Source organism: Seriola dumerili, unplaced genomic scaffold (assembly GCF_002260705.1).
Source record: "Seriola dumerili isolate Sdu_G_001 unplaced genomic scaffold, Sdu_1.0 BDQW01000266.1, whole genome shotgun sequence".
In the NCBI taxonomy this organism is placed as follows: domain Eukaryota; kingdom Metazoa; phylum Chordata; class Actinopteri; order Carangiformes; family Carangidae; genus Seriola; species Seriola dumerili.
In genome coordinates, this window is record NW_019174521.1 from 461871 (window position 1) to 487142 (window position 25272).

General features: G+C 43.4%; 2 protein-coding genes across 2 annotated transcripts; both read right to left on the minus strand.

Annotated features, from left to right (window-relative positions):
- Positions 1-7082: 7082 nt before the first annotated feature.
- On the minus strand, positions 7083-16072 carry ube2g2 (ubiquitin conjugating enzyme E2 G2). The gene is made up of 6 exons (XM_022757181.1): positions 15917-16072; positions 15068-15103; positions 13593-13638; positions 8840-8958; positions 7466-7606; positions 7083-7356 (listed from the first exon to the last, which is right to left on the minus strand). Exons 1-6 carry the CDS (start codon positions 15957-15959, stop codon positions 7244-7246), a joined length of 498 nt encoding a protein of 165 aa, XP_022612902.1. The 5' UTR covers positions 15960-16072; the 3' UTR covers positions 7083-7243.
- Positions 16073-18019: 1947 nt separating this feature from the next.
- Positions 18020-19212, minus strand: LOC111230429 (olfactory receptor 11A1-like). The gene has a single exon (XM_022757170.1). It carries the CDS (start codon positions 19210-19212, stop codon positions 18253-18255), a length of 960 nt encoding a protein of 319 aa, XP_022612891.1. The 3' UTR covers positions 18020-18252.
- Positions 19213-25272: the final 6060 nt, after the last annotated feature.

The following is a 25272-nucleotide window of genomic DNA, read 5'->3' on the forward strand; positions in this document are numbered from 1 at the left end:
GAGTGTGTATATTTGTAGCCTGAGAGGTAAAACCCAGGGCAAACATTCAGTGGACCATCACACTGTATTCATTCATCTGTCTGACTGTGGAGCTGCAACTTACCAATATTTTCATTATTGATTTATTTGCTCATTCATTTCATTAATCATCTGAGAGGCTGAAGCAGATTATTGATTATCAAAATAGCTGCAGAGTAATTTTCTGTCACTCCACTAATCAATTAATCAGAGGATTGTTGCAGCTCTAGACGACAGGAAACAAGGGCAGAGATGAGGGTGTGGTGGTTAATGGTAGACGCCCTGAACCTCCAGTCCTTGTTCTGTAACCTGAGTCCATCTAAACCTGAGTTACAAAAATCTGAAGATGATTTACTCATTTAGTTTTTTGTTAATTATGTAAAACCAAACCTGAGTCAGAGGTCAGAGGTCAATCCAGCCTTCAGAGGTTGGTCCAGATCTGGTCGTGGTCCTGGATCAGTCTCAGCTTGAGTTGTCTGGTTGTTGTTCAGTGTTTGTCACCACATTTTATTTCCTCTTCTCCTGAAACACGTCTTCTTCAGGTCGTCCTTCTTGTTCAGACTAAATACTCCAGAAGTCGCAGGATCACAAACTCCATTTTTACTCGTGATTTTTCAGTTTCTTAAAAATTTTGGATTTTGTTAGTCAGTCTTAAACTTCCTGTAGAGAAGTCGTCCATCTCTTTCTTGGACGTTTGTTTTTCTTCAAACTTCTTTAATTCCCTCAAACATTTATTTGTTTTTCTGGACTTTGAAAACTGAAGTAAGAAGTTCTTACAGAGGTTATCTCCATCTGTTCCTCACTTCAAACCAAATGTCTTTTGTCCTTTCAAACCCTGAAGACTAGAATAAGAACCAGTTCACCTGTTCTTTTTGTTACTTGTCATTTCTTTCTTTTTTCTAAAAGTTACTCCAGATTTTCTTGAAGATGAAGGACTGTTGAAGTCTTTGTGTTGATTGTCCATCTTTCTTCAGGGTTCTTTCTCATTCTGGATAAAGATGCAATCGTCCACCTGTTGTCCACCTGTCCTGCTTTAGCCTTGAAGTTTTCTTTTCTCTCTGTAAATGGTTGGACTCCTCCACACCCTCCCTCACACTTACTCCTCTGTGTTTTCAGCTGTGGTTTCTTCCTGGTGGTTGGACGCTCTGACAGAGCTGCTGTGATCCTCGGGCTCAGGTGAGACTCAGTGAAGAGAGAGAGAGAGTTTACCTGCAGGTGAGACGGGCTCACTTGTCCGACATTTAAATATAAAAGACTGGGAGGAGCTGGAGAGAGAGAGAGAGAGAGAGAGAGAGAGAGAGAGAGGGGCTGCCGGCTGCCTCCTCTTTAAATCATTTCATCCTCTTACAGAACAGAAACTCTGAAGCTTGTTCCAGTCAAACAGAAACAAAATGTGAAGATTTCTACACTCAAATCACAAACTGAGGTCTGACCTGATCCAGGAGAAACAGCACAGGTAAACTACTGACGAATACAAGATGAGACATGCTGAGGTAAAGGTTCGGGCCCCTAACTCTCCTACATAACATCAAGACCGCCAAGAGACGTCTTATTGGTCGATTTCAGTCCCTGTGTTTTGGCACAAAAACAACTTGGTTAGGTTTAGAAAAGATCAAGGTTTTGGTTAAACTGACTGTTTGAAAAAGGAAGTGACTGTTGGTCTCTTATGTTAAAGTCTAATGTTTGTCCACTGTCCATCCTCCTCTCTATGAGTCTGTCTTTCTCTAATGATGTCACCTGACCCACACCAGTGGCGGAGGAAGTGTTCAAGTCCTTTACTTAAAGCTCTTCGTGGTTCCACAGCAGAACCAGAACCACTGAATCAAATGAGTCCACTGGATCAGAAGCACAGCGGTCACCTGTCCTCTCATTCCTGTACCTTCAACAATATTCAACGTAGTAGAGGTATCAGACTGAGATCAGTCTGGGATCAGACTGAGATCAGACTGCGATCAGACAGATTAGACTGTGATCAGACTGTGATCAGACTGTGATCAGACAGATTAGACTGCGATCAGACTGTGATCAGACTGTGATCAGACTGAGATCAGACTAGGATAAGACTGAGATCAGACTGTGATCAGACTGTGATCAGACTGAGATCAGACTGGGATCAGACTGCGATCAGACTGTGATCAGACTGTGATCAGACTAGGATAAGACTGAGATCAGACTGTGATCAGACTTTGATCAGACTGAGATCAGACTGTGATCAGACTGCGATCAGACTGGGATCAGACTGCGATCAGACTGAGATCAGACTGCGATCAGACAGATTAGACTGAGATCAGACTGCGATCAGACTGGGATCAGACTGAGATCAGACTGAGATCTGTGATCAGACTAGGATAAGACTGTGATCAGACTGTGATCAGACTGAGATCAGACTGCGATCAGACAGATTAGACTGCGATCAGACTGAGATCATACTGAGATCAGACTGTGATCAGACTGTGATCAGACTGAGATCATACTGAGATCAGACTGTGATCAGACTGAGATCAGACTGTGATCAGACTGTGATCAGACTAGGATAAGACTGAGATCAGACTGAGATCAGACTGGGATCAGACTGAGATCAGACTGAGATCTGTGATCAGACTAGGATAAGACTGTGATCAGACTGTGATCAGACTGAGATCAGACTGCGATCAGACAGATTAGACTGCGATCAGACTGAGATCATACTGAGATCAGTCTGTGATCAGACTGTGATCAGACTGAGATCAGCATGAGATCTGTGATCAGACTAGGATCAGACTGAGATCAGACTGTGATCTGTGATCAGATTAGGATCAGACTGAGATCTGTGATCAGACTGTGATCAGACTGTGATCGGACTGAGATCTGTGATCAGACTGAGATCAGACTGAGATCATTGAAGTAAATGTCAAATCAATTCTGATATTTTATCCAGGATTTTCAGAGGGCGTGTTGACCATATTTGGCACTCTGGGGGCGTGTCTGTATGTTAATGAGGGTGATGGACCAGCTGAGATTTAATATGACGTGTGCGCAGATGTTTGATAAACAGCATGTTCCTGCTTTGATGAGGCCCTGACTCTGATCTGAGAGATGAAACAGGAGAAGAAGGGTGAAGAGATAGAAGAGAGATAAAGAGAAGAAGAAGTCACTGATCTCTGCTCTCAGGTGTGTTCATGATCAGAACAGAGGAATTCCCCAGCTGAAGCAGAGCTCCGCCTCCCACCTGTCTGACCCACCCTCCTCACATGGTGCCACACACACTTCACATGCTGCACAGGTGAGTTTATGACATCACAGAGTGTGTCCATGTGTGACAGATCAACAAACTGTTTTCACCTTTTCATCCAGAAGAAGCTTCACTCAGGTAAACAGCTGCTGTATTACCAACCTGGGGGTCGGGCCCCTCCCGAGGGTCACCACATAAACCTGAGGGGTCACGTCTTTATTTACAGAGCTGTTGTATACAGAGGTGGTTCAAGGTGTTCAACTGATAAAACAAAGACACCTGAGGAAAGACGAGTGGAGACAGTGACTGATCTCAGTTCTGCCTCAGAGCAGGACCAGACCTGGACCTGATCCAAGGACAGTGACAGGACCAGGGGACCTGGGGGGGTCTGGTTGGAGAGTTGGTTGAACTGGGAGCTTTGCAGGCGTTGTCAGAAGAACTGAAACCTGCCGACGGGACTGAAGACGTGTGCTGTTTACTCAGACATGAAGAGCTGGATCAGCTCAGACCTGATCTGAAGAGACCAGTTAAAACCCAATAATCCAGGTTTAAATCTGAACCTGGATCCAGGCCAGCAGGCAGAGACATGAAGGAGCCCACAGACCACAGACCTTTTCTGTAACACCACCACACCTCTCTCTCTCTCTATCTATCTATCTATCTATCTATCTATCTATCTATCTATCTATCTATCTATTGACCTTCCTTCTCTGTCAGGTGTATGAGGTGTGGACAGTGCCACAGACGGCCACCTGCTGAGACTGACGACCCTGTCCCTGCTCTGGTTTGTAAACCTGGATCTGAGTCCAGTCTGAGTTCAGCTTCAGGCTGAGACACGACACTGATGAGGAGATTAAACTCCACCCTGAAGTTTCTCCTGTGGATCAACGATAAGAAGAAACAGCCAAACACTGTGTGTGTGTCTGTGTGTGTGTGTGTCTGTGTGTGTGGCGTGTGTGTGTGTGTGTGTGTGGAGGAATGTAGCAGTGTGATGGTGACAGCTGATAACATCTCACTCACTGTTTCAACCAGACGTTTTCTACCACAGCCAGCAGGTGTGTGTGTGTGTGTGTGTGTGTGTGTGAGTGATGATCTGCGATAAAAAAAACTATCAGAGGAAACCACAACAAAAACCTCATAAATACAGGTGTGTCTCACCGACTGTGAACACTCGGCCCAACTGTGGCCCTGTTCTGGCACAGCTGGCAGCTGTAGCTCCAGAGTCCCGACCGGTGCCGACTCTGGCCCAAAGCTCAGAAGAGTTCTGCTAACTGGACCTGGTTCCAGCTGGTCAAACAGGACTGGAAAACTTTCAAATGAATTTGTTGTTTTGTTTTTTTGTTTGTGTCGCCTTTTATTGACCTTTTCACAAAGTCATGTTAGGGGNGGGGGGGGGGTTCTCATATTGGCACATTCTGCAATGACAACTATAAACCCTATGCAGTGGGGCCCCTGAAGATGTGTGCTGTAGCTACCAATGGCCTGCATGTGAGGCATTCAGGGAAAATCTGTAAATTGTAGCGTCTGCCAATAGTCTGCGTGTGTGTGTGTGTGTAACTTGGTTGGTTTGGAAACTTTGCTAACGTTGTTTACCCACTGCGACAAGAGTAAACAGGAAACAAGTTTTGTTTTGATTATTGATCATTTTAACTGGAGCATTCCTTGAAAACTCAGTTAAACCCTCTCTCTGCTCCATGTCATTTATCTTTGAAGGATCTTTATTGACAAACTGTGCACGACAGTGAGGCCACGCCCTCCTCTGTGATGCTGCAGCTAATGTGTTGTAACCACAGAGAGCAGTAATAACAGTGTGTGTGTAAACACACCACGTTAGCAGCACTAATGGCCTGTCTGTCTGCACACACACTGATGCTGGTCTCTCTTTCATCTTAATGTGGAGGCAGGTTCAGACAGGAAGCTGCTGCGGTCATCACACTGTTATTCCTCTCATCTCCGCCTGACAGTGAACGGCAGTGAGGGGGGAGGAGCTGCTGGTTGACACCCCCATTCAGTTCAGTGATGGATGTAAATACTACAATACCCATGATCCTCCTGACAACTACATTTTTTGTTTATTACCTCCACAGGGAAGTTGTTTTCACCTGTTGGTTTGTTTTGTTTATTTATTAGCTGGATCACGTAAAAACTACTGAACCGATTTGCACCAAACTTGGGTGAGGGATGGGGGAGGGGCCAGTGATGAACCCATTACATTTTGGTGTCAATCTGGTTAAAGGGGCAGATCCGGGAATTTCCTATCACTTAATGTTGTGAGACACTTTTTGACTTTTAATTTCTCAGGAAATAATGTTTCGATCTTGATGTAAAAATCTGAAATATTTATGATGTTGAGTTTGTTATTGTTCTGGATCCAGATAATAATCTGAACATGACTAGTGCAGGACTGTTTGGTCTAGAAGGAACCTTGAAGAATATTAATTCATGTCTTTTAACATCTTCAAAAATCAACAAAATACAGACTCTGACCAAACGTTTGAATACAAAGACGTGTTACACTCGTGTTGCTCTTCCCTTGGTTTATTTAATGAAATACATTTTAAATCAACAAACACTTTAAAAGAAACTCTTCAAACAAAACGTCATCGTCCTTAAGACGAAGGACATCCAGCCTCATTTCTTAAAAATAATTACAAAACTAAAACCAGCCGGAGCTCCTCCTCCACCACAGTCGTAGATCATTGTCCTCTGGGAAGAGATAAAGTGCATTAAGTCCCACAGAGAGAAGCCGAGGCGCCGCTGATCGAAGCCAAACGTATCGACAGTGACGGGGAGAGAGACGAGCTTCATCATCACACCGACAGGAAAGCGTCGTCCACCAGTCGACCTGTTGGCGCTGAAACAATGAATCAACAGGAAGTTTCTTCATCTTTTCTGTTTTACATCTTTAAATGGATTTTGCTCTGAGAAGTTGTTTTTTTTATTGTTTTCTGACATTTTCAAAACAAAACTATGAATCGATTCTTTGAAAAGTTGAATTGTTGGATTATTAGTTTGGTTGTTGTGGCTGTGATCGGTGTCTCAGAGAGACGAGACGTGATGATTAATGATAAGATCTGAGAGGGAACTTTACGGTGACCTTGTTGTTGAATCTGAATCAAAAGGAGGAAGGAGGCGGAGTCGCCCTTTGTTTCCTCTGTGATTTGTTTGGAGCCGTTTGGTTGGGGTCAAAGGTCAAACAGAACGCTCATCTGAAAACATCTGTCCAGTGGTGAAATCTGAGATACTGTATCCAAATGACAACAGTGTCAGTCTGATGTTCCCCTGTCTCTAAGTATAAACCACGCCCCTGTGGTGGAACAACTGTCCAATCCAAGCTCAGCTCTGTCAGCTGATTGTTGGTCAACAGTGGGACTTTGTTTGTTTGTGGCTCGTTCAACAGCGGCAGGACATGTCCATGTTTATGAGTCTGATAAGGAGATTTTAGCAGGAAGCTAACGATGCTATTGATGCTAACGTTGCTCAGGGGTTCTGTTGCACCTGTCTGGACAAACACAGGTTGTTTTAAATGTGACATTGAGATGACATCATCAGGGATCTGGAGATGAGCAGTTTTCATTATTGGTATTAAATGTCAATCGATCAACAGGAAATAAACATGATAATACTGATGGTCAGGATGAGTGACCCTTCATCTTGGAGCGCTGTGTCCAGGTGTGGTGATGATGTCATCGTGAGTATGGTCACATGACTTCTTCTGTTGACTTTTAGTAATTTGACTAAAACTTTGATGGAAACGTCTCAAACATCCGTCTGATCAGCTTCCACTCGTCCATCAGTTCATTGACCTGTCCATCAGCAGCACTCTGTGTGTGTGTGTGTGTGTGTGTGTGTGTGTGTGTTGTTTCCATGGTGACGAGGAGGATGCTGTGTCTGTCATCCCAGTGAAAAGGTACCGGAGGAAGAAAGGAGTACTGTTTCTGAAACAGACAAACACAGACAGAGTGCTGGGCAACGTCAGGGTGATGACATCATCGTCTCAGGATGATGACATCTCTAAAGGCCCAGCGACTTGCGTACGATCTTCTGGGCGAGTTTGTAAAACTGCTCTCTGTCCTCACGCCACATTTTAGAGGCGTCGACATTTGCTCCGCTCTCGTCATTAGGCTCTGTGGGGGGTGGGGGAGAGACATCTTTCATTAACCTGGAGTTTTAGCAGCATCATCAGACCATTCATATTTATTTGATGAGTCATGTGATAACAGGTGTGTGTTGTACCTGCCAGCATGCTGACCACAGAGAGCAGGATCTTCTCCACACTCTGGACTGGACTCCACCTCTCTGCACTGCTCTCATATCCCATCGGGTCATCACCTGGAGCGTGGAGGATGGAGATACACACCCGCCCATCTGGATAGACTGAGGAGGAGGAGGAGGAGGAGGAGGAGGAGGAGGAGGAGGACTCATGAGTGTCAGTCTGAGGTCTGTACAGTCAGAGTTTGTTTAGTTTTCAGTTTTAAGCAGAAACACTTTGTGAAAAGATTTTAAGACTCTTATTTTGAAGTGACACACAGACACTTGTTGAGGTGTTTTATTTGACAGTTTCTGTCTCTGGAGACATGACCCCTGCAGCGAGGACATGTGATCATGTGACCTGGTCCTCACGTGTCTGATGCTGGAGTCAATGACTGTTCTCTGTCAAAGGTACAGAGGTGTTTACCTGTCAGGTGAGACAGGGATTATCAGTGGATCAGTTATCAGGGTGTGATAAGCGCTTCCTGTCATGGAGGTGCTTCACGCTCCCTGACAGCTGCAGCTTCAACAGCTGCTGTTAGAGCGGGAATCAAACCATCAACCTGTTGCCAGTTGTGCGGGGTCCCAGTCAGAACCAAACCAGGTCTCATGGCGGTCCACCTGGTGCCAGGTAAACTATATATATATATATATATATAAATAAATATATATAATATAAATATATAAATATTTATATGTAAAACTGGATGTAAACATGAAGCTGAGTGTCTCAGGGTGATGACATCACAAAGATTCATGTCTCACAGTGAATCAAACCTCAACCTGGAGAGTGTTTTCTTCTTTATGTGTTTTATCTTTACCTGCTGCAGGATCAGGTGATACAGTTACAGCAGGAAGTTCAGCTGTGGGCCATGCTGGTGCTGGTGTGTGTGTGTGTGTGTGTGTGTGTGTGTGTGTGGGGTGATAATGATGACGGGTCAGCAGTGAGCCTCCCGCCCTCTAATCAACACAGAGCGTGCTCAGACTGTCTGTGACATCACAGCTCAGACTACGTCCACTAATCACAGCGCTAATGACAGTGCGCTAACGACAGGCCAACAACACGCTAACAGCATGTTCTGACCGGTGGAGTCACACACTGTGTCTCAGCAGGTTTCTGTCGTTATTGTGAGTGGATGTCACCTGACTGTGGTGAACATGGTCACATGACATCTGACACATGAAAACATGAACGTCGGTGTCTGATGACAGGGTGACCTCCAAAAACTTGACACCTGCAGCTTCTCAAATGTGACAACTTCCTGCTTCTGTTGGTCTTAGATTATCATAAATCAGTAACCTGCAGCCCAGGTGTGCAGGTGAGGGGGCGGAGCCTGTACCAGCAGCATGCGCACTTACTGTTCGGGTGAAACATGTCGCAGGTGAACCTCATCTTCGGAGGACTGAGGGGATAATCGGAGGGAAAACTGAGGACAGCGGGAAACACTCCACCTTCAAAACATGTGTCCTGAGGACCCCTGAAACACAGAGAGCTTCTTTTAATGTGAAATACTCCACAGAACATTTACAGAACGCAGAACAGGGTCTGTAGAGGAGGTTCTAGAGATCCTTTAAAAGGTTGAACACCTATGAGAACGAGTGCATATGACGAACACCTTACTAACACACGGCATGATGGGTTTTACTTTCATTCACCCATTTGTAGATTACAGAGTCCAAAGGAGGTTCTAGGGTTCCTTTAGGAGGTTCTAGTGGTCCTGTAAGAGGTTTTTGGCTCTTTTAACACATCTTCTGTTTCCTTATTCGCTGATGAGGTTTTAGCAGTTGTTTGGAGGTTCTTGTGCTCAAAGAGGGGGTTCTACTGTCCCTTTAGGACGTTCTAGTGTTCATTAAAAAGCTTAGAAATTTCTTGTGGAAAGATGGTTCTAGTGGTCTTTCAGGGGATTCTTAATGTCCCTCAGGAGGTCTGTGGGTACTCTCCTATGTTCTATCAGTCCTTCATATAGTTCTTACAGTCTTTTAGGGGGTTCAAGCTGTCCTTAAAGTACCTGAGGGAGGTTTTGGGGATCCTGTAAGGTTCTACTGGTAACTGAGCTGGTTCTAGTGGTTGTTTAGGACATCCTAGAGGTCATTAAAGGGGTTCTTTAGTTCTGAAGAGGTTCTTCTGGTCCTTTAGGAGGTTAATGGGTACATTTCCCACGTTTTGTGAGTTTATGAGGTTCTGTCAGTCCTTTTAGTAGTTTTAGGGAGGTTCTAGCTTCTTATACTGGTCATTGTGGTGAAAGAAGTAGTTCTAGTACTTACTTTAAGTAGTTCTTATATTCTTTTAAGATGTTTTAGTAAGGAAAGGGAATTCAAGCGGTCCTTGGGTCCTTACAGATGTTCCAGTGGTCATTGAGGTGGTTCTAGACGTCTTTAGATGGTTTTATTTGACAAAGGAGAGGTTCTATCAGTCCTTAAAAATATTTGTGAGTCCTGTATGTGGCTGGGTTGTGACCAGCTGATCCAAGAGGGTGGAAACATGAAACGATCTGTATCAAACATCTGGACACAGGATCAGGACCGGAGGGAGTTCTGAGTGTTTGAATATCTGAACACATCAGTTATCTGGACTCACTCTGAGCTGATCATCTGATCTGATCTGTCCTCTATCTGCACGTTGTTTCTGCTTCACCTCCTCTTCCATCAGGTGAACTGGTCACTGACACACACACACACACACACACACACACACACAGACAGAAGGACAGACACAGACACACAGACACACAGACAGACACACACACACACACACACACACACACACACACACACAGACAGAAGGACAGACACAGACACACAGACAGACACACACACACACAGACACACACACACACACACACACACACACACACACACACACACACACACACACACACACACACACACACACACACACACACACACACACACACACACACACACACCTATCTGCAGCACCAATCAGCAGAGGGTCTGTGCACGTCTGAACACAGTCACTGTCTGATAAAGTCTGTGACGTCCTGCTGGTCCCTGAGAACTGGTTCGTCCTCTGGACTCTGAGGTTTCTAAACCTGAGTCACACACGAGGAAAAACACGTCACTGAGTATTTGAATCCCTCTTCAGATCTCCATTAAAACACAGTGTGCTGGTTCATGGTCCATGAAGATAATCTGAACTCAGACGTCACCTCATCGTCCAGAGGAAGACCAACTGATGCTGCAGCAACAAACATCCTGAGACACTGAGGACGGTCCCAGGTAATGACGGGATGTAGTGTGTGTGTGTGTGTGTGTGTGTGTGTGTGTGTGTGTGTGTGTGTGGGGGGGGGTTCAGACTGAGCAGGAATGCGGACTGTGAATGAGCTGCTGGTTAAATTGAAGGGCAGACTGAAGCTGCTGGCACGCTAACAACAACAACAACAGGAGGCTCAGTTACACCTAATGATGCCTTCACTGACATCACCTCTCTCTCTCACACACACACACACACACACACACACACACACACACACACACACACACACACACACACACACACACACACACAAGATCGTTTTCACATACCAACCCACACACTGACACTTTAACTCTTCACTGTTACATATATTGAGCTTGTAGTTGCTGAGCTTTAATGTTTCCATGGAAACCAGGATAATGAATCACTGCAGTGACGGACCAACACGTCTCACACTGTTCAGGTCAGTGTGTGTTGATGAGACTCTCTCTTTACTTCTTCTTACATTGATTTAAACCCACTCAGTTTAAAGCTCCATGTTTCTTCTTCTTCTGTGTTTTAAGTGTTGATCTATAAGAAGATATATTTAATCCATCTGTGTAGTTTTACATCTCCTCTCTCTGGAGCTCAAGCACATCACCTGATCCTCCCCACGCTGTTGGATCAGCTGATCACTACCCAGTGGCACCTCAGTGACCATCTGAAGCTCAGGAGACACCTGGAACATCTGTAAGGACCGGAGAACCACTTGAATTCCCTTTCCTTACTAGAACTATCAAAAGGACTGACAGAACCTCATAAAGAGGAACATGTAGGACATGTACCCTCTATGCTTCTAAAGGACCACTAGAACCTCTTCATTCACCTCTAAAATGACATAAAAAAAGGTACTGAACCAGTGTCCATGAGAACCTCCATGAGGATGTTTAGGTCTTCCTTAGTGACCAGAAGAATCTCCTAGCAGACCTAAAGAACCTCTTTAATGACTGCTAGTACATCCGAAACAGCCAGCTCAGTGACCACTAGAACCTTAAAGGATCCCCAGAACCTCCATAAGGACCTTTAAAACTTCACAAATGACAGCTTGAACTTCCTCAAAGACTGTTAGAACTATATAAAGAACTGCTAGAATTTCACAAAGGATATCAAGAGTCTCCTTAAGAACTGTTAGAACCATGAGAAGGACTGTTAGAACGTAGGAGAGAAACCCACACACCTCCTGAAGGACAGAAAGAGTCCCCTGAGAGACCACTAGAACCGTCTTTGACATGTAAAACCCCCTAAAGGTCCTGTAGAACTTCCTCAATGGCCCATGAAACATCTGAGCTATTTCATGAATGATCCATGAGAGACGAGAACCACCTCTGTGCCCACAAGAACCTCCACAGGACAGCTGTAACCCCCTTAAAGGAACCTGAGACCCTCCTACATAACTACTAGAAGCTCCTTTGGACTCTAATCTACAGATGGGTGAATGACAGTAAAAGTAGAACCCATCATGCAGTGTGTTAGTAAGGTGTTCGTCATATGTACAGCTGTGTGTGAAATCATTAAAATGAGCTCCACCTTCAACAACAGTATTAATGCATCCTGCAGTACAAGTGCTTTTACTTTGTATTTCCATATCTGAGTACTTCCTCTTCTGGAGCCTGCAAGTAATCACCCGGGTCCTGCGGGGCCCCTAAGGGTCTGGGCCCCTAAGGGTCTGGGCCCCTGAGGGTCTGGGCCAAATAAATAAATAATAAATATCAAAGTTTTAACTGTGAAGCGTCCACCTTCGTATCTGGAGGATGAAAACTGAAATAAATAAATAAGTTATTGCTGATGGACGTGTTGAAGAAGATGAAAAACATCTGGAGACGTGTTAACACAGTCAACACTGACACCTGCTGGTCACCACAGCAGCTGCACATATGGACAAAAGTAAGTGGACACCTGGACGAACGTGAGAGTGTGGACTTCAATCTGCTGCAGCAGGTTTGATATCAACACACTCACTGTTCAGTTTTTACACACATATTTTTCTGTTGTCATGACAACTGAGTGTAGAACAGTGATTTGACTGTGGTTCATTAGGTTCCTGTTCCAGAACAGTTTGAGAACATAAAGAGAACATGTTCTGATCCTCAGTCTATTTCACAGGGTGTCAAACTAAAACTACAGAACTAACAGACATGTAACAGCTACGACTCTCTCTGACCAATCAGCAGTCTGCAGTGTCTCTACATCACCTTTTATTATCGTCTCAGGTCGCCGTGGAACCTCAGATGAGGTGAGACCAAAGAAAGACCCAGGTCCCAGGTTCTATCCACAACTTTTGCCTGATGGAGAACCAAAGGAGGCGGGTGGAGTAGAGCTGTACCGTGCAGTGGAAAAGGACTCGAACCTGCTCAGATTAAAACTGAGACTTTGATGTTGTTTCCATTATTTTATTTCAGACTGAACCTGTTGGAGGCACCTCGCTGGCTCACCTGGTGGAGGGCCTACTATTAAAACTTAGTCCCAACTGCTGTGGCCATGGGTTCGAATCTGACCTGTGGCCCTTTATTGCATGTCATCCCCTCTCTCTCTCTCCTTTATTGCATGTCATCCCCTCTCTCTTTCTCTCTCTGCTGCTGAAGTCAGAGCCTGAGAAACATAACATGTAACTGTCCACATAATTAAGGCCTGGACTGTATGTTCATCCTGTCAGACCCCTAAGCATCTTTGAAACTGATCTGAACCCAGGTCCTGGACCCATCAGACAGGCAGCTGAGCTTCCATTCAGGTCTGGTCCTGATCTGGGACCAAGTAAGTGAATGAATCTTAATCAGGTAAACAACAGATTTCTCCTGGTCACTCTGACCCTGGACTGGACTCCTGCTGCGTGGATTACCTGTTACAGTCTGTACTCACATAATGAGAGCCTCCCACTCGAAGAAGTTCTCCTCATTGGCTGGACCTGCAGGAGAACAGAAACTTGATTTACTGTTTCTACTTCCTGTTCACAATCACTTCTCATCTCCACGAATACATCTTAATAATGCTGCTGCTTGTGAGTAAGGAGTGACTGATCAGAGCTGATTGATGGAGACATGTTGATTGATCGCTATCGGCAACAGTGAAGGCCGAAGCTCTCAGGTGACAGTTATATTCACAAATTTAACATGTTTAAATTACAGACTGTGACTTTAATCCTGAATCAACTCTGGTCGTTTTTCATTTACATTTTGTGTTAAAGGTTTCCTGTGGAGTTCCTGACCAGTGTTACACCTGTTCCTCTGATCACAGGTGGAGGTGAGGGGTCTCAAAGATCGTGTTGGAGGAAACTCCATGGGAAACCTCTGTCACTGCAGCTCCACCTGCTGCTCAAAAAACATTAGAATCTGAAAATCTGACAGTTTGTACTCCTCATCCACAGCCAGGTAAACTGTGCGTGTTTACTACATGTGTGACCATGTGACCAGCTGTTGTTCTACTGGAAGAAAACTTCAGCTTCCCTGAAGAGTGGAGTTAGTGATGGTCAGGACAGTCGGCCTCTGCCTGACCTCACGCTGCACGAATCAGTGTGTTGTTACTAGGGGTGGGCGATATGGCAAAAATATCATATCACGATTTTTTAAAAATAAAATCACGATTTCGATTTTATCACGATCTTAAATTGGAAAAAGAAAAACAGACAATTTAGACCAAAGAACCTTTCTTAACAGATTTTATTTCAAATAGTCGCAGTTTTGCCTGCATGTGCAAACAACGTAAAGTTTAAGGTAAACAACAACAACATTCTGGTTCGTCGTGTTACCACCCGACGTGCGAACGGTTTCTGTGCAAACTTTGCAGATTACATTTGCTTGCGCTTGATCAGTTGCGGAAAATCCAAACCAATTCCATATAATGGAGGTGGAAGTTTTCTTAGCGACCAACTCCGTTTGGCTTTCAGCCATCGCTCTCCATGTGCTACCGCTACACACACAAACAAGGAGGCGGGTAGGAAAGTGCGTCACTGCCCGTAATTCGCTATGATTGGTCGGTCAGGTTGACGACGTCAATACGTCTGGTGCGTCGGTGCGTCAGCATAGAACTGCAATTTATAGAATGTGCCCGAGACGATCCCACGATCTCTGCAGTTTGAAAGATCGTCTTCACGTTGTAATCCTTCACGATCTAATATCGTCATATCGCCCACCCCTAGTTGTTACTGTGTTGTTTTATTTTCACCGGTGTTTCAGAAACTTTTTTACATTGTTGTCTCTGTTGCCGATTACAAATTAATTAACCTTAAATTATTATTTCAATTATGAAAGTTGTTGTATCATTTTATGAAGCTGCGAAAATCAGCTGAGGTCTTTGTGTTGAACCTGTGTTCATGTTTGTGTGTCAGAAAGTCTCACCTGCAACAATCCCCTCAGGTGGGTTCAGAGTCAGCTCTGAAACACAACACAACACACACACACACACACACACAGGTTAGCATACTGTAAAATCGGGTCTTGACCTCTGATCTTTAGTTAGTTTATGATTCAGTACTTCAGGGAAACTACTTATTGTCCAGACCACATCAGACCAGGTCCGGACCAGAACCAATACACTCTCTCTCTGTGGTTTAAATGACATCTCAGTTAACATGCCAACAGCTGCTAACACTAATTCCAGTTAAATTATCACAAACCTGTTAAAACTGATAAATATGGATCTGATATTAAATCCAATCTCCCAGTTCCACTAGCTAATCTAGTAAATACATGCACCAAACTCCATTTAAAAAACTAGCAAAAATAATAACCTTAACACCAGTTTTCGACCTGTTTATCACCTTTAATCTTCAATTCTGTTTACAACACAGAACAACAGCGGACACTGCTTTATTTAAATTTATCTAAAGGTTTGAGATCAGTGAAATAGTTTCGGTCTGAGAGCAGAAGCAGCTCATTGTGGATGACGAGCTGTACCAACACGTCACATGAAGACAGTTTGTTGTCGTCGTGTTTGTTGTGGGTGGCGGAAATGGCGCCGAATTAAACGGACATCTCGTCTTTTCATAATAAGCCAGTTATGTTGCAGTAATTCCCCCTGATGCAGCGGAGCAGGGGGAACTTTAAAATGGCGTATTTTCTTTATGGAGTTTGGTGCAGCAGGATTACAGGGACTTCCGTGGCAGTTAGCTTAGCATGTTTGCTACCGCTACAAGTTGTCCCCCTGGCCCCAGGCGGCCTTATGACGCGGTGGTTCGGTTCACTCACGTTTATACTCCGCCATGAGTCTCTTCAGCGCGGTACCGGCCATCGTGTTTTCCCGGAGGCGAATAAAAACAAAAATAAAAATCTGCTCCGGCTTCCAACTTGTTTTTCTCCGCAACCAATTTGTCGCCACAGCTCATTCAGCTGCGCATGCTCACATGTTCTTCTTCTTCTTCTTGTGATCTTCTCGTGGGCAACAAAGCCATGTTAGAGGTGCATGCCGCCACCTACTGTACTGAGAATATTACAGCATGACTTTATTGAGAAGTTAAATTCTGGAAATTAAACGTGTTTCACTTAAATACTTGAATAAAGGCCTCCTAGGGTGTTCCTGTTTATGCCCTCTCTCTAACAGCCCTTTCCCCCTCTATATATTTATATATCCAACACTCTAGCCATAAGTCTCTCTCTTTCTACACTAAACTCTCTACAGTCCATGAGTACGTGCTCTACATTCTCTACTGTTACATATGTCACATTTATCTGACCCTATCTTGTTCATTATGTATAAAGTTGAATTAAGTCCTGTGTGTCCTAATCACAACCTAGAATAAGTAACATCCTCTTTCCTGCATTTGTTTCTAATATTTCTAACCTGAACAGATCTCTGAATTTTATAATACTCCCTTCCCTTGGTATTGTTATTCCACATTTCCTGTCATGTTACCATAATTTCATGCTGAATTATTGACTTAGCTTCTGATCTCCCAAATTTAATAGGTAAAATATCATTATCAACTCTCTCCTCTTCTCTAGTAATTGTAAGTTTATTTGGGGTTGTGAAAATAACCATGGGGGGATGCTGCTCCTAACAAATGCTGGACTGTGCTCACATCTGTCAGCCTGGCTGCTGCCACCTGCTGGAGTCAGTTCAGTCCTGCAAGATCCGGTTTGACAGATGTCTCCTGCCAGTCCTGCTGAGCTGAATCCACACTGTAAATAAAGATGGACAGAGCCTGTGTGACGTCACCTAAAGGTTTCTGAAGAGTGGGTTTGAAGCTCAGAGTGTGCTACTCCACCGCCACCATCTTGCCAGTAATTGACTCAGCCGAACTCCGGCTAATCCAAATATGGTCAAAGAGGAGGGGCGTTTGTGGACATGCCGGTTTGTGGAAAACATATGCTCACCCACCTGTCACTCAAAGAGGCCACACCCTCAATTCTCCATAACTGTAGTCCTTAATAAATTGTAAACAGGTGAGTTATATAAACAGGTGTCATGCAGGAGGAAATTAGCTCTAGAGACCAAAACAGTTTTTGTACCAGGCTGTAAACATGTTGATTTCTGCTGTAAAGTTGGTTGAAGCTTGGCTGAACCACATCTATACATCTATATAGTATATACATCTATATTTTACATATATATATATATATATATATATATATACACATACATAGTATATGGTGTAGATATGTATGTACACAATACACACCCCTCCATACATAGGAGCAGCACTGTATGTTGTTAGATATATATAAATACTGTGCTGCAGACATCCTCTCATTTCACTGAAACATTTTAAAGGTTGTATTTATGTATTTACAATCAGACCTGCACATGCTTTTTTTACATGAAAATCTATAATGTTTATGAATTATCTGTGTGTCTGTGTTGTACATGTTCATTTTTGCTTCTTTCTTCAATGACTCCTGTTAATAATAAAAATAATTAAATAAAAAATATTATCATTATATTATCATTATCATAGATGTATTTAAACCTTCATGACATTTGAAATTTTACTTTCTTTCTATATTGTTTCTTCTTAATATCAAACATTTGAAATCACTTTTGAGATTTTTTTTTACATTTAATGACTTGAAAATGAAGTAAGAATAATATTAACAAAATACAATATTCTCCTCTCAAACCTAACTCAAAAATTCTGACATGTGACATTTATTTGTTTAAGACTTTGTTTAGTTTGATCTTTACTGAAGCAGGAAGAAAAACATCAGCTGCACATGAAAAACAAATCTCTTTAAATGTAACAACATTCAGGTGATCATGACTCTTTGATGTTATTATTTATCTTTCATTATAATGGTTTCTGCACAGTAGACATGTTCACAGAGTAATGACAAAGTCATAATGAGGTGTGACCATGTAATACTGGTTTGTGTCTCATCTATAGGGAAGTTCACTTCTGCCAGAAAAAGGTCCAAACTGATGAAAAGTCAGGAAGGAAAAATATCAAAATAAATGTCTGGACTCATATTTACTGATGTGTCAGTATTTTTACATTTCCTTTTACTGCAGCTCACAGTGAAACAGCTGGAGACTCAGAATGCAGATGTTTATCAGTCACACTGATCAGACTGTTTATCGATCACACTTATCAATCAGCTCTGCTGCAGCTCAGCAGCCTCTTCATGTGTGTGAAGATCTCCTTCATCTTCAGTCCGTACACCACCGGGTTGAACAGGGTCGGGATCACCAACAACAGGATGGAGACCAGGACGGAGGTGGCGGGACCGCTCCCGGCCCCCAGCCGCTGGAGCAGCATCTCCACGGCGAAGCTCAGAGAGTAGTTGATGAAGACAAGCAGGTGCGGTAGACAGGTGTGAAGCGCTTTGCTGCTGAAGGCCCGAGAGCGGCGCAGGCAGATGGAGAGGATCCTGCCGTAGGAGAAGAGCACGAAGGCGGCGGGCAGGAAGACGACGGCCGCGGCGCTCACCATGCCGTACACATTGAGCAGCTGCGCCGCGCCGCCGCCGCAGCTCAGGCTGACGAAGCTGTAGATGTTGCAGTAAACTCTGCTGAGCTCAGAGCGGCAGAGCGGCAGGCGGCCGGCCAACAGCGCCGCGACGCCTACCACGCCTGCGGGCAGCAGCCAGCAGAACAGCAGCAGCGCCGACACTGCGGCAGGAGTCAACAGCGCGGCGTAGCGCAGCGGGCGGCAGACGGACAGGTAGCGGTCCAAGGCCATGGTCGCTAGCAGCATGAAGCCGGAGCCGCCCAGTGAGCCCACCACGAAGGCCTGACACAGACAAGCAGCGCGGGAAACCTCTACGAAGCGGCGACCGGACGGTAGGTCCGTCAAAAGCTTGGGATAAATCGACGCACTAGCGGCGAGAGAGTTCAGCAGAAGCGCGGCAACGAACACGAACATCGGGCGGGGGAGGTTCCGCTGAGAACAGATGACGTAAACCACCAGACCGTCACTACACAGCACGAACAGGTAGACCGCCGAAAACACGGAGAAGAAGAGCCACCTGTGATCAGACAGCTGCACGAGACCGTCCAGCGTCACTGACGATGAGGTCACAGAGGTCACGTTCAACCCGGATGAACTCATAGGGGACAGCCAGCAGAACAACAGGAGAACATGAGTGTGTTCAACAGTCAACAGTCATCATCATCATCCTCACCATCATCATCATCATCATCATCATCATCAGTAAATGTAAAATAAGTGAGAACGTGTGAACAGGTTCTCCACCTGTGGAATCTGCTTCATGTGTCAGTCTCTGTTTCCTCTGCTGCTTTTATCAGACACTCCTCATCCTCTGTGGAGCTCATTAAACTACAGGTCACTCTTCAGCTGCACCTTCATCTTCATCACGCTTTGTGTTAATGAAGGCTTCAATTAACCAGGTTTAACAACATGAAAAACATCTGACACATTCTTTCATCATCACTTTGAGTCTCAGTTTCATTTGTGATACAAAGTTTCAGCTGCACATTATTGATATTTAACCAGTTGTTCAGTTCACAGCCTGTATAATATAATAATTAGGGCTGTCAAACGATTAAAATTTTTAATCTGATTAATCACAGGGTAGCTGTGGATTAATTATGATTAATCAACATTCCTAAATATGACCGAAAATTTCACATTATCTCTGTATATTGTTGTTGGAACGGAAAGATAAATGACAGGAGGTGGATATATATTTAACATTTGTTTTTTATTTATAACAAATCCAAATGATGTTATTACTGAGATTGAAAAATAACTCAATTTGGCTATCTCCTATATATGAATACAGGATGTGTTATTCAGATTTTTTTTTTTTTTTAATCAAACTAAAAGATAACCTTAATTCTAAACAATTTGTGCATCTTAGCCATTGCTCTTTTTTAGAAAATATAGGCTGGATGGATGAAACTTTTTTCTTTTCTCTTAAACAAACAACTGCACTTTCACACAATTAAATGTCGCCCTTTTACCTTCTTTTAGCCAGTTGCTGAGGCAAACTAACTGGTTAACATTTTCTGAATGTAAAGCTGACCGTTTCTTGTGAACAATGTGGCCTGCAACTGAGAAGAGTCTTTCACATGGAACTGTGGATGCAGGAGCGGCTAGATATTTGCGGGCAAGCAGAGCCAGCTTGTCATGGGCGCCTGAATGAGCAGCCCACCACTGCAAGGGGCAGTCCTCCATACTGATGCTGGGCTCTGCTCTGTACCTGTGTATGGCTCTGTCAGGCTGCACCTCTTCATCTGATTCTGAATCTGAGCCCATCTGGAGAAGACTCATTTTCTTCCTGGGTGGCCCATCTTGAGAGGTCTGCAGAGACCTTCTGGGTGATTGTTCATGCTGCATGCCTCCAAGTGTGGTCCACACCTCTTCTCTCACTCTTGGGCAGGCTCTTCAAGTCTTTGAAGCATGGATCCAGCGCCGTTGAAAGCTTGAGCCATGCATTGTTGGAATTTCTTGGCGGGAGCCTAGATCTTCCTTGAATGTCGTCTTAAATCTCCCCACATATGCAGGGTCTTCATCGGAGACTTCCATTACATGACGCAAGTGGCAGAGGGCAGGCAGTAATACTGAGCAGGAGACGTAGGCCTCTCCACCCAGAATCTCAGTTACATACCTGCAGTAGAATAACACACACACACACACACACACACACACACACACACACACACACACACACACACACAGATACAGTAAGTTATTAGAACGCAAGTTGGTACATTAACAAATAAATTAACATTTAATTTGAATTTAATCAGTTCAATTTAATTTTTAATTTAAACTAATAGTCACATTATATGTGGATTTCTTACCTACAGGGCTCTAGAAGAGTTTTCAGTCGCTGCAGTTTGTCCCATTCTGGTGGCGTCAGCATAGTTTGTTGTGTTGTTGGTCCAGGGTTGCTTTTATTGCTGCTTGATTGCGGTTCAGACTTTTGACCATTTTCAGTGTTGAATTCCAACGTGTTGAAACGTCCTGGATCAGTGGCTCCTGCTGCTGTCCCAGGGCCGCTTGCTGTGCTTGCAGCTCTGAGGCGTTTGCGATTAGCGCAAACGACGTCAGTCCCCAGGTTTTAGTGATGTAATGTGCAGTTACACCCAGATAATTATTGTTACTCACAGAGGTCCAGTGGTCTCCTGTCAGGGCGACATAATCCGCTGAAGCCAAATCCTCCTCCTTAGTTTTCTTTGTAGCTACATAGAGTTCGTGGATTGTAGTCATTACTGTGCCTCTTGACGGTGGCTTGTAAAACACGTGGAGAGTTGCAACTTTCAGAACATCTCTGAAGCCCGTGTCCTCGACAATATTAATCGGTCTACAGGCCTTGGCAATCCATTTGGCAAATCGTGTCAGTCAACTTGTCAGAGGTAGACTTACTTAATGCCCTGTGTTCGGTGAGGGTGGTCTGCCGCAAGCCAGGCGTTACACCTGAAGTTGAAGCCCCGACAAATACATGCTTGGCGTTGAGATGATACTTTAAGCTTGAGGTGCTTCGGTGAAACGAAAACTCCTTCCTGCAGTGTGTGCAAATCACAACGTGTTTATGGATTGTTCCATCTCGGTTTTTATTATACTTGAACTGTCCATCCAAAGGGCCACCAGGTTCTTCTGATGCTTCCATCTCGTTCGGGTCACAATCAGCCATAACGTTAAAGCGACGACGAGTGGACGGAGTGGGTTGAATTGTGGGATATACGGGGCGGGTCATTCTGCGCATGCGTTAATGCGTTAAAATTTTTATCGAGTTAATTCCACAAATTAATTGTCTCGCGTTAACGCGTTAATTTTGATTATAATATAATATAATATAATATAATATAATATAATATAATATAATATTCCTCTGCAGTCAAGAATTCTTAGCAAAATGGAGATTTAAACCCTAATCCCCCAAGATTCAAACTCAGCTTGTACAGTAACTCCATCTGAGCTCATGACTAACATGAGGCTAAAGTTAGAAACTAGGTAATATGAGTTAGCTAAACTGGTGGCCATGTTTCCCTCCTGGCCACCTGAAGTTTCCCCCAGGTGTTTTTAAAGATTGAAAATAACTGCTGACCCTCTGCTGACCTCTAAGCTTTTCATCACCGCAGAGTAGAGGAACCAGTTCAAGGTCCCTCAGGACTGTGGGGTTTTGATATGAACCCTGACCCCCAGAATTCATACTCAACTTGTACATTAACTCGAAAGGCTAAAGATAAAAAGTAGCTAACATTATTTAGCTCAATGTAACTTAAGGCTAAAAGTAGAAACTAGATAATATTAGTTAGCTCAACATAACTTAAGGATAAAGTTAGAAACTAGCTAACATTAGTTAGTTAAACTGTGACTTAAGGCTAAATTTAGAAATTAGCTAACATTAGCATTTATCTGTATCTAATTCAGAAACTCTGAAGTTAAGAAAGTAAAGTGTATAGCTAGATAGTTACTGCTACTTACATTTACCTACACAGTGTCTCAATTTGCTTGATGCATGAGAGCAGAGAGTTGAGGATGTGATGAGCCACCAGGGGTTGGCCTGAGGATCTATTTGTCTAAGCTTTTCATCACCACAGATGGGAGAGGAATTGGTCTAAGGTTATTCAGGACTGTGGTTCTGAAATAAACCCTGACCCCCCAGGATTCAGATTCAGCTTGTACATTAACTCCATCTGAGCTTGTGACAGAAGCAGACTGTTGTGTTTCAGGTGTCGTCTGAACACATGCGTTAAAACTACACTTGTTCAGGTGTGCTGGTTTGAGTGTGAGGGGTCAGAGGTCACAGAGAGGATCAGGTCTGGTAAACAACATGGAGATGATGTAATGATGTCCATGTTAGTCCTGAGGGAGCCGGACCCTGAAGACTAATGAGCTGCTGGTCCTAATGAGAGCTGACTAACAAGCTGCTCTCAAGTGACCTCATTAACTGACCAGCTGCTCGTTACACTAACAAACAGAATCACACAGAACACCTGAGTTAGGTGTGATCAGCTGATCTCTGCTCTTCACACACACTGTAAACTGAAGTTGTTGATGATGAGTGTTACTCTTGTTATTGTGAAGCATCATTTTAAATCCTCCATATACAGATGTAATAACTGGTTTAATTATCAGTATAATCAGTACATACTGTATAACAGGTAACTGGTTTTAATGTTGTTGAAGTATAAAGTAGCATAAGATGGAAATATTTCAGTAAAAAATATCGTCAATGACCCAACAGGTAAAACTCCTGAATTCCTGAGTGAAAACAAAGGTTGTGTCTATTATAGAGGAAACTAATCCTCCATTGTCTCACTGCCCATGACTGAGCTCCAGTGTTTGCAACATTAGATCATATATGACATTTTATATTGGTAATGAAATGACAAGCTAACACTGGAAATGAAAGGGTGTGCTATCAGCTAGCTAACATTAGTTTGCTAAACTGTAACTTAATGCTAAATGAGAAACTAGCTAACATTAGTTATTTTAACTGTGACTTAAGGCTAAACCTAGAAACTAGATAAAATTATTTAAACTGTTACGTAAGGCTAAACTTAGAAAACTAGCTATCATTAGTTAAACTGTAAAGCAAAAGTTAGAAATTAGCTATAGTTAGCTAAGCTGTAACTTAAAGAAGAAACTAGCTAACATGGGCGTTCATCCGTAGATACTTGACATGATATAATTCAGCAACTCTCAAGGCAAGAATGTAAAGTGTATGAAACAAGCTAGACAGTTAGCTACTGCTACAAATACCTCAATTAATTATGACTTAATTAATGCCTGTATTTATTTTAACTCTTACAAACTGTTCGGGTCAAATTTGACCCGTTTTGACATTAGACAGCACCAAAAATACCCTCAATTTCTTTTAGCCGGAAGTTTGATGACTTTTCCTAAAGTGAACCAAAATAACACAAAAATTTAAATAATTTAAATGTTATACTTTTGTTTAGCTGCTACAAATGTTTGTACATTGAGGCTGTGTTCAAATCAAATCTGACCAGTATCTATTTAAGTGGATTATAGATCAACAGATATTAGATTTGTGGGTCAGATGAAGGAACATGGAGGTTCAAGCTTGAGGTCAGAAGATTATAAAGGTACCTGAGCTGCCACTTCACTGACTGAGGTTACGGCAGCAGACAGATTGTACTGAGGCCTGGATCTGACCTTCATCTGGTTATATAATTAAGAATGTTCTTGCCATTTTCACTTTCAATAAAATATATTTAAATCATTATGGCTGTTATGTTTTCATGTCTTAGGTAAAACAGGACATGATATTGTGTGATAGTAGTTTTTCTCCAAAAACCAGTGATGAAACCTAAAAAAATACTCTCTCCCAGCTGTGACACATTAATTAAGGATTAATCCTCCATGTATTAATGTCAGAGAGGCTGTTTATTCTTTCTACATAGATCTGTAGTTCAAGATTCACTATAGACACTTATCATGAGGGAATTCCTACTGTGAAGGCAGAAATATGAGCAGAATGTGAGGGTTAAACATTTTTGTGCATTCATATGGCATTATTTATATTGTATATTTTTTAATGATTTATTTATTTATTTTCACTCATAATGAGGCTGTCTTTCATGTTGTTTGGTCAATGTTGTTAAACCTGGTTAATTGAAGCCTTCATTAACACAAAGCGTGATGAAGATGAAGGTGCAGCTGAAGAGTGACCTGTAGTTTAATGAGCTCCACAGAGGATGAGGAGTGTCTGATAAAAGCAGCAGAGGAAACAGAGACTGACACATGAAGCAGATTCCACAGGTGGAGAACCTGTTCACACGTTCTCACTTATTTTACATTTACTGATGATGATGATGATGATGATGATGATGGTGAGGATGATGATGATGACTGTTGACTGTTGAACACACTCATGTTCTCCTGTTGTTCTGCTGGCTGTCCCCTATGAGTTCATCCGGGTTGAACGTGACCTCTGTGACCTCATCGTCAGTGACGCTGGACGGTCTCGTGCAGCTGTCTGATCACAGGTGGCTCTTCTTCTCCGTGTTTTCGGCGGTCTACCTGTTCGTGCTGTGTAGTGACGGTCTGGTGGTTTACGTCATCTGTTCTCAGCGGAACCTCCACCGCCCGATGTTCGTGTTCGTTGCCGCGCTTCTGCTGAACTCTCTCGCCGCTAGTGCGTCGATTTATCCCAAGCTTTTGACGGACCTA

Excerpts from the sequence above, each read along its gene's own strand:
- ube2g2 (XM_022757181.1), bottom strand. The coding sequence starts at position 15,959 with ATGGCCGGTACCGCGCTGAAGAGACTCATGGCGGAGTATAAAC. Across the intron at positions 8,959-13,592 it reads GAGTGGGAGGCTCTCATTAT|GGGTCCTCAGGACACATGTT; the intron begins GTGAGTACAGAC and ends TCTGTGTTTCAG. Across the intron at positions 7,607-8,839 it reads CGACATGTTTCACCCGAACA|TCTATCCAGATGGGCGGGTG; the intron begins GTAAGTGCGCAT and ends CCTCCTCCTCAG.
- LOC111230429 (XM_022757170.1), bottom strand. The coding sequence starts at position 19,212 with ATGAGTTCATCCGGGTTGAACGTGACCTCTGTGACCTCATCGTCAGTG.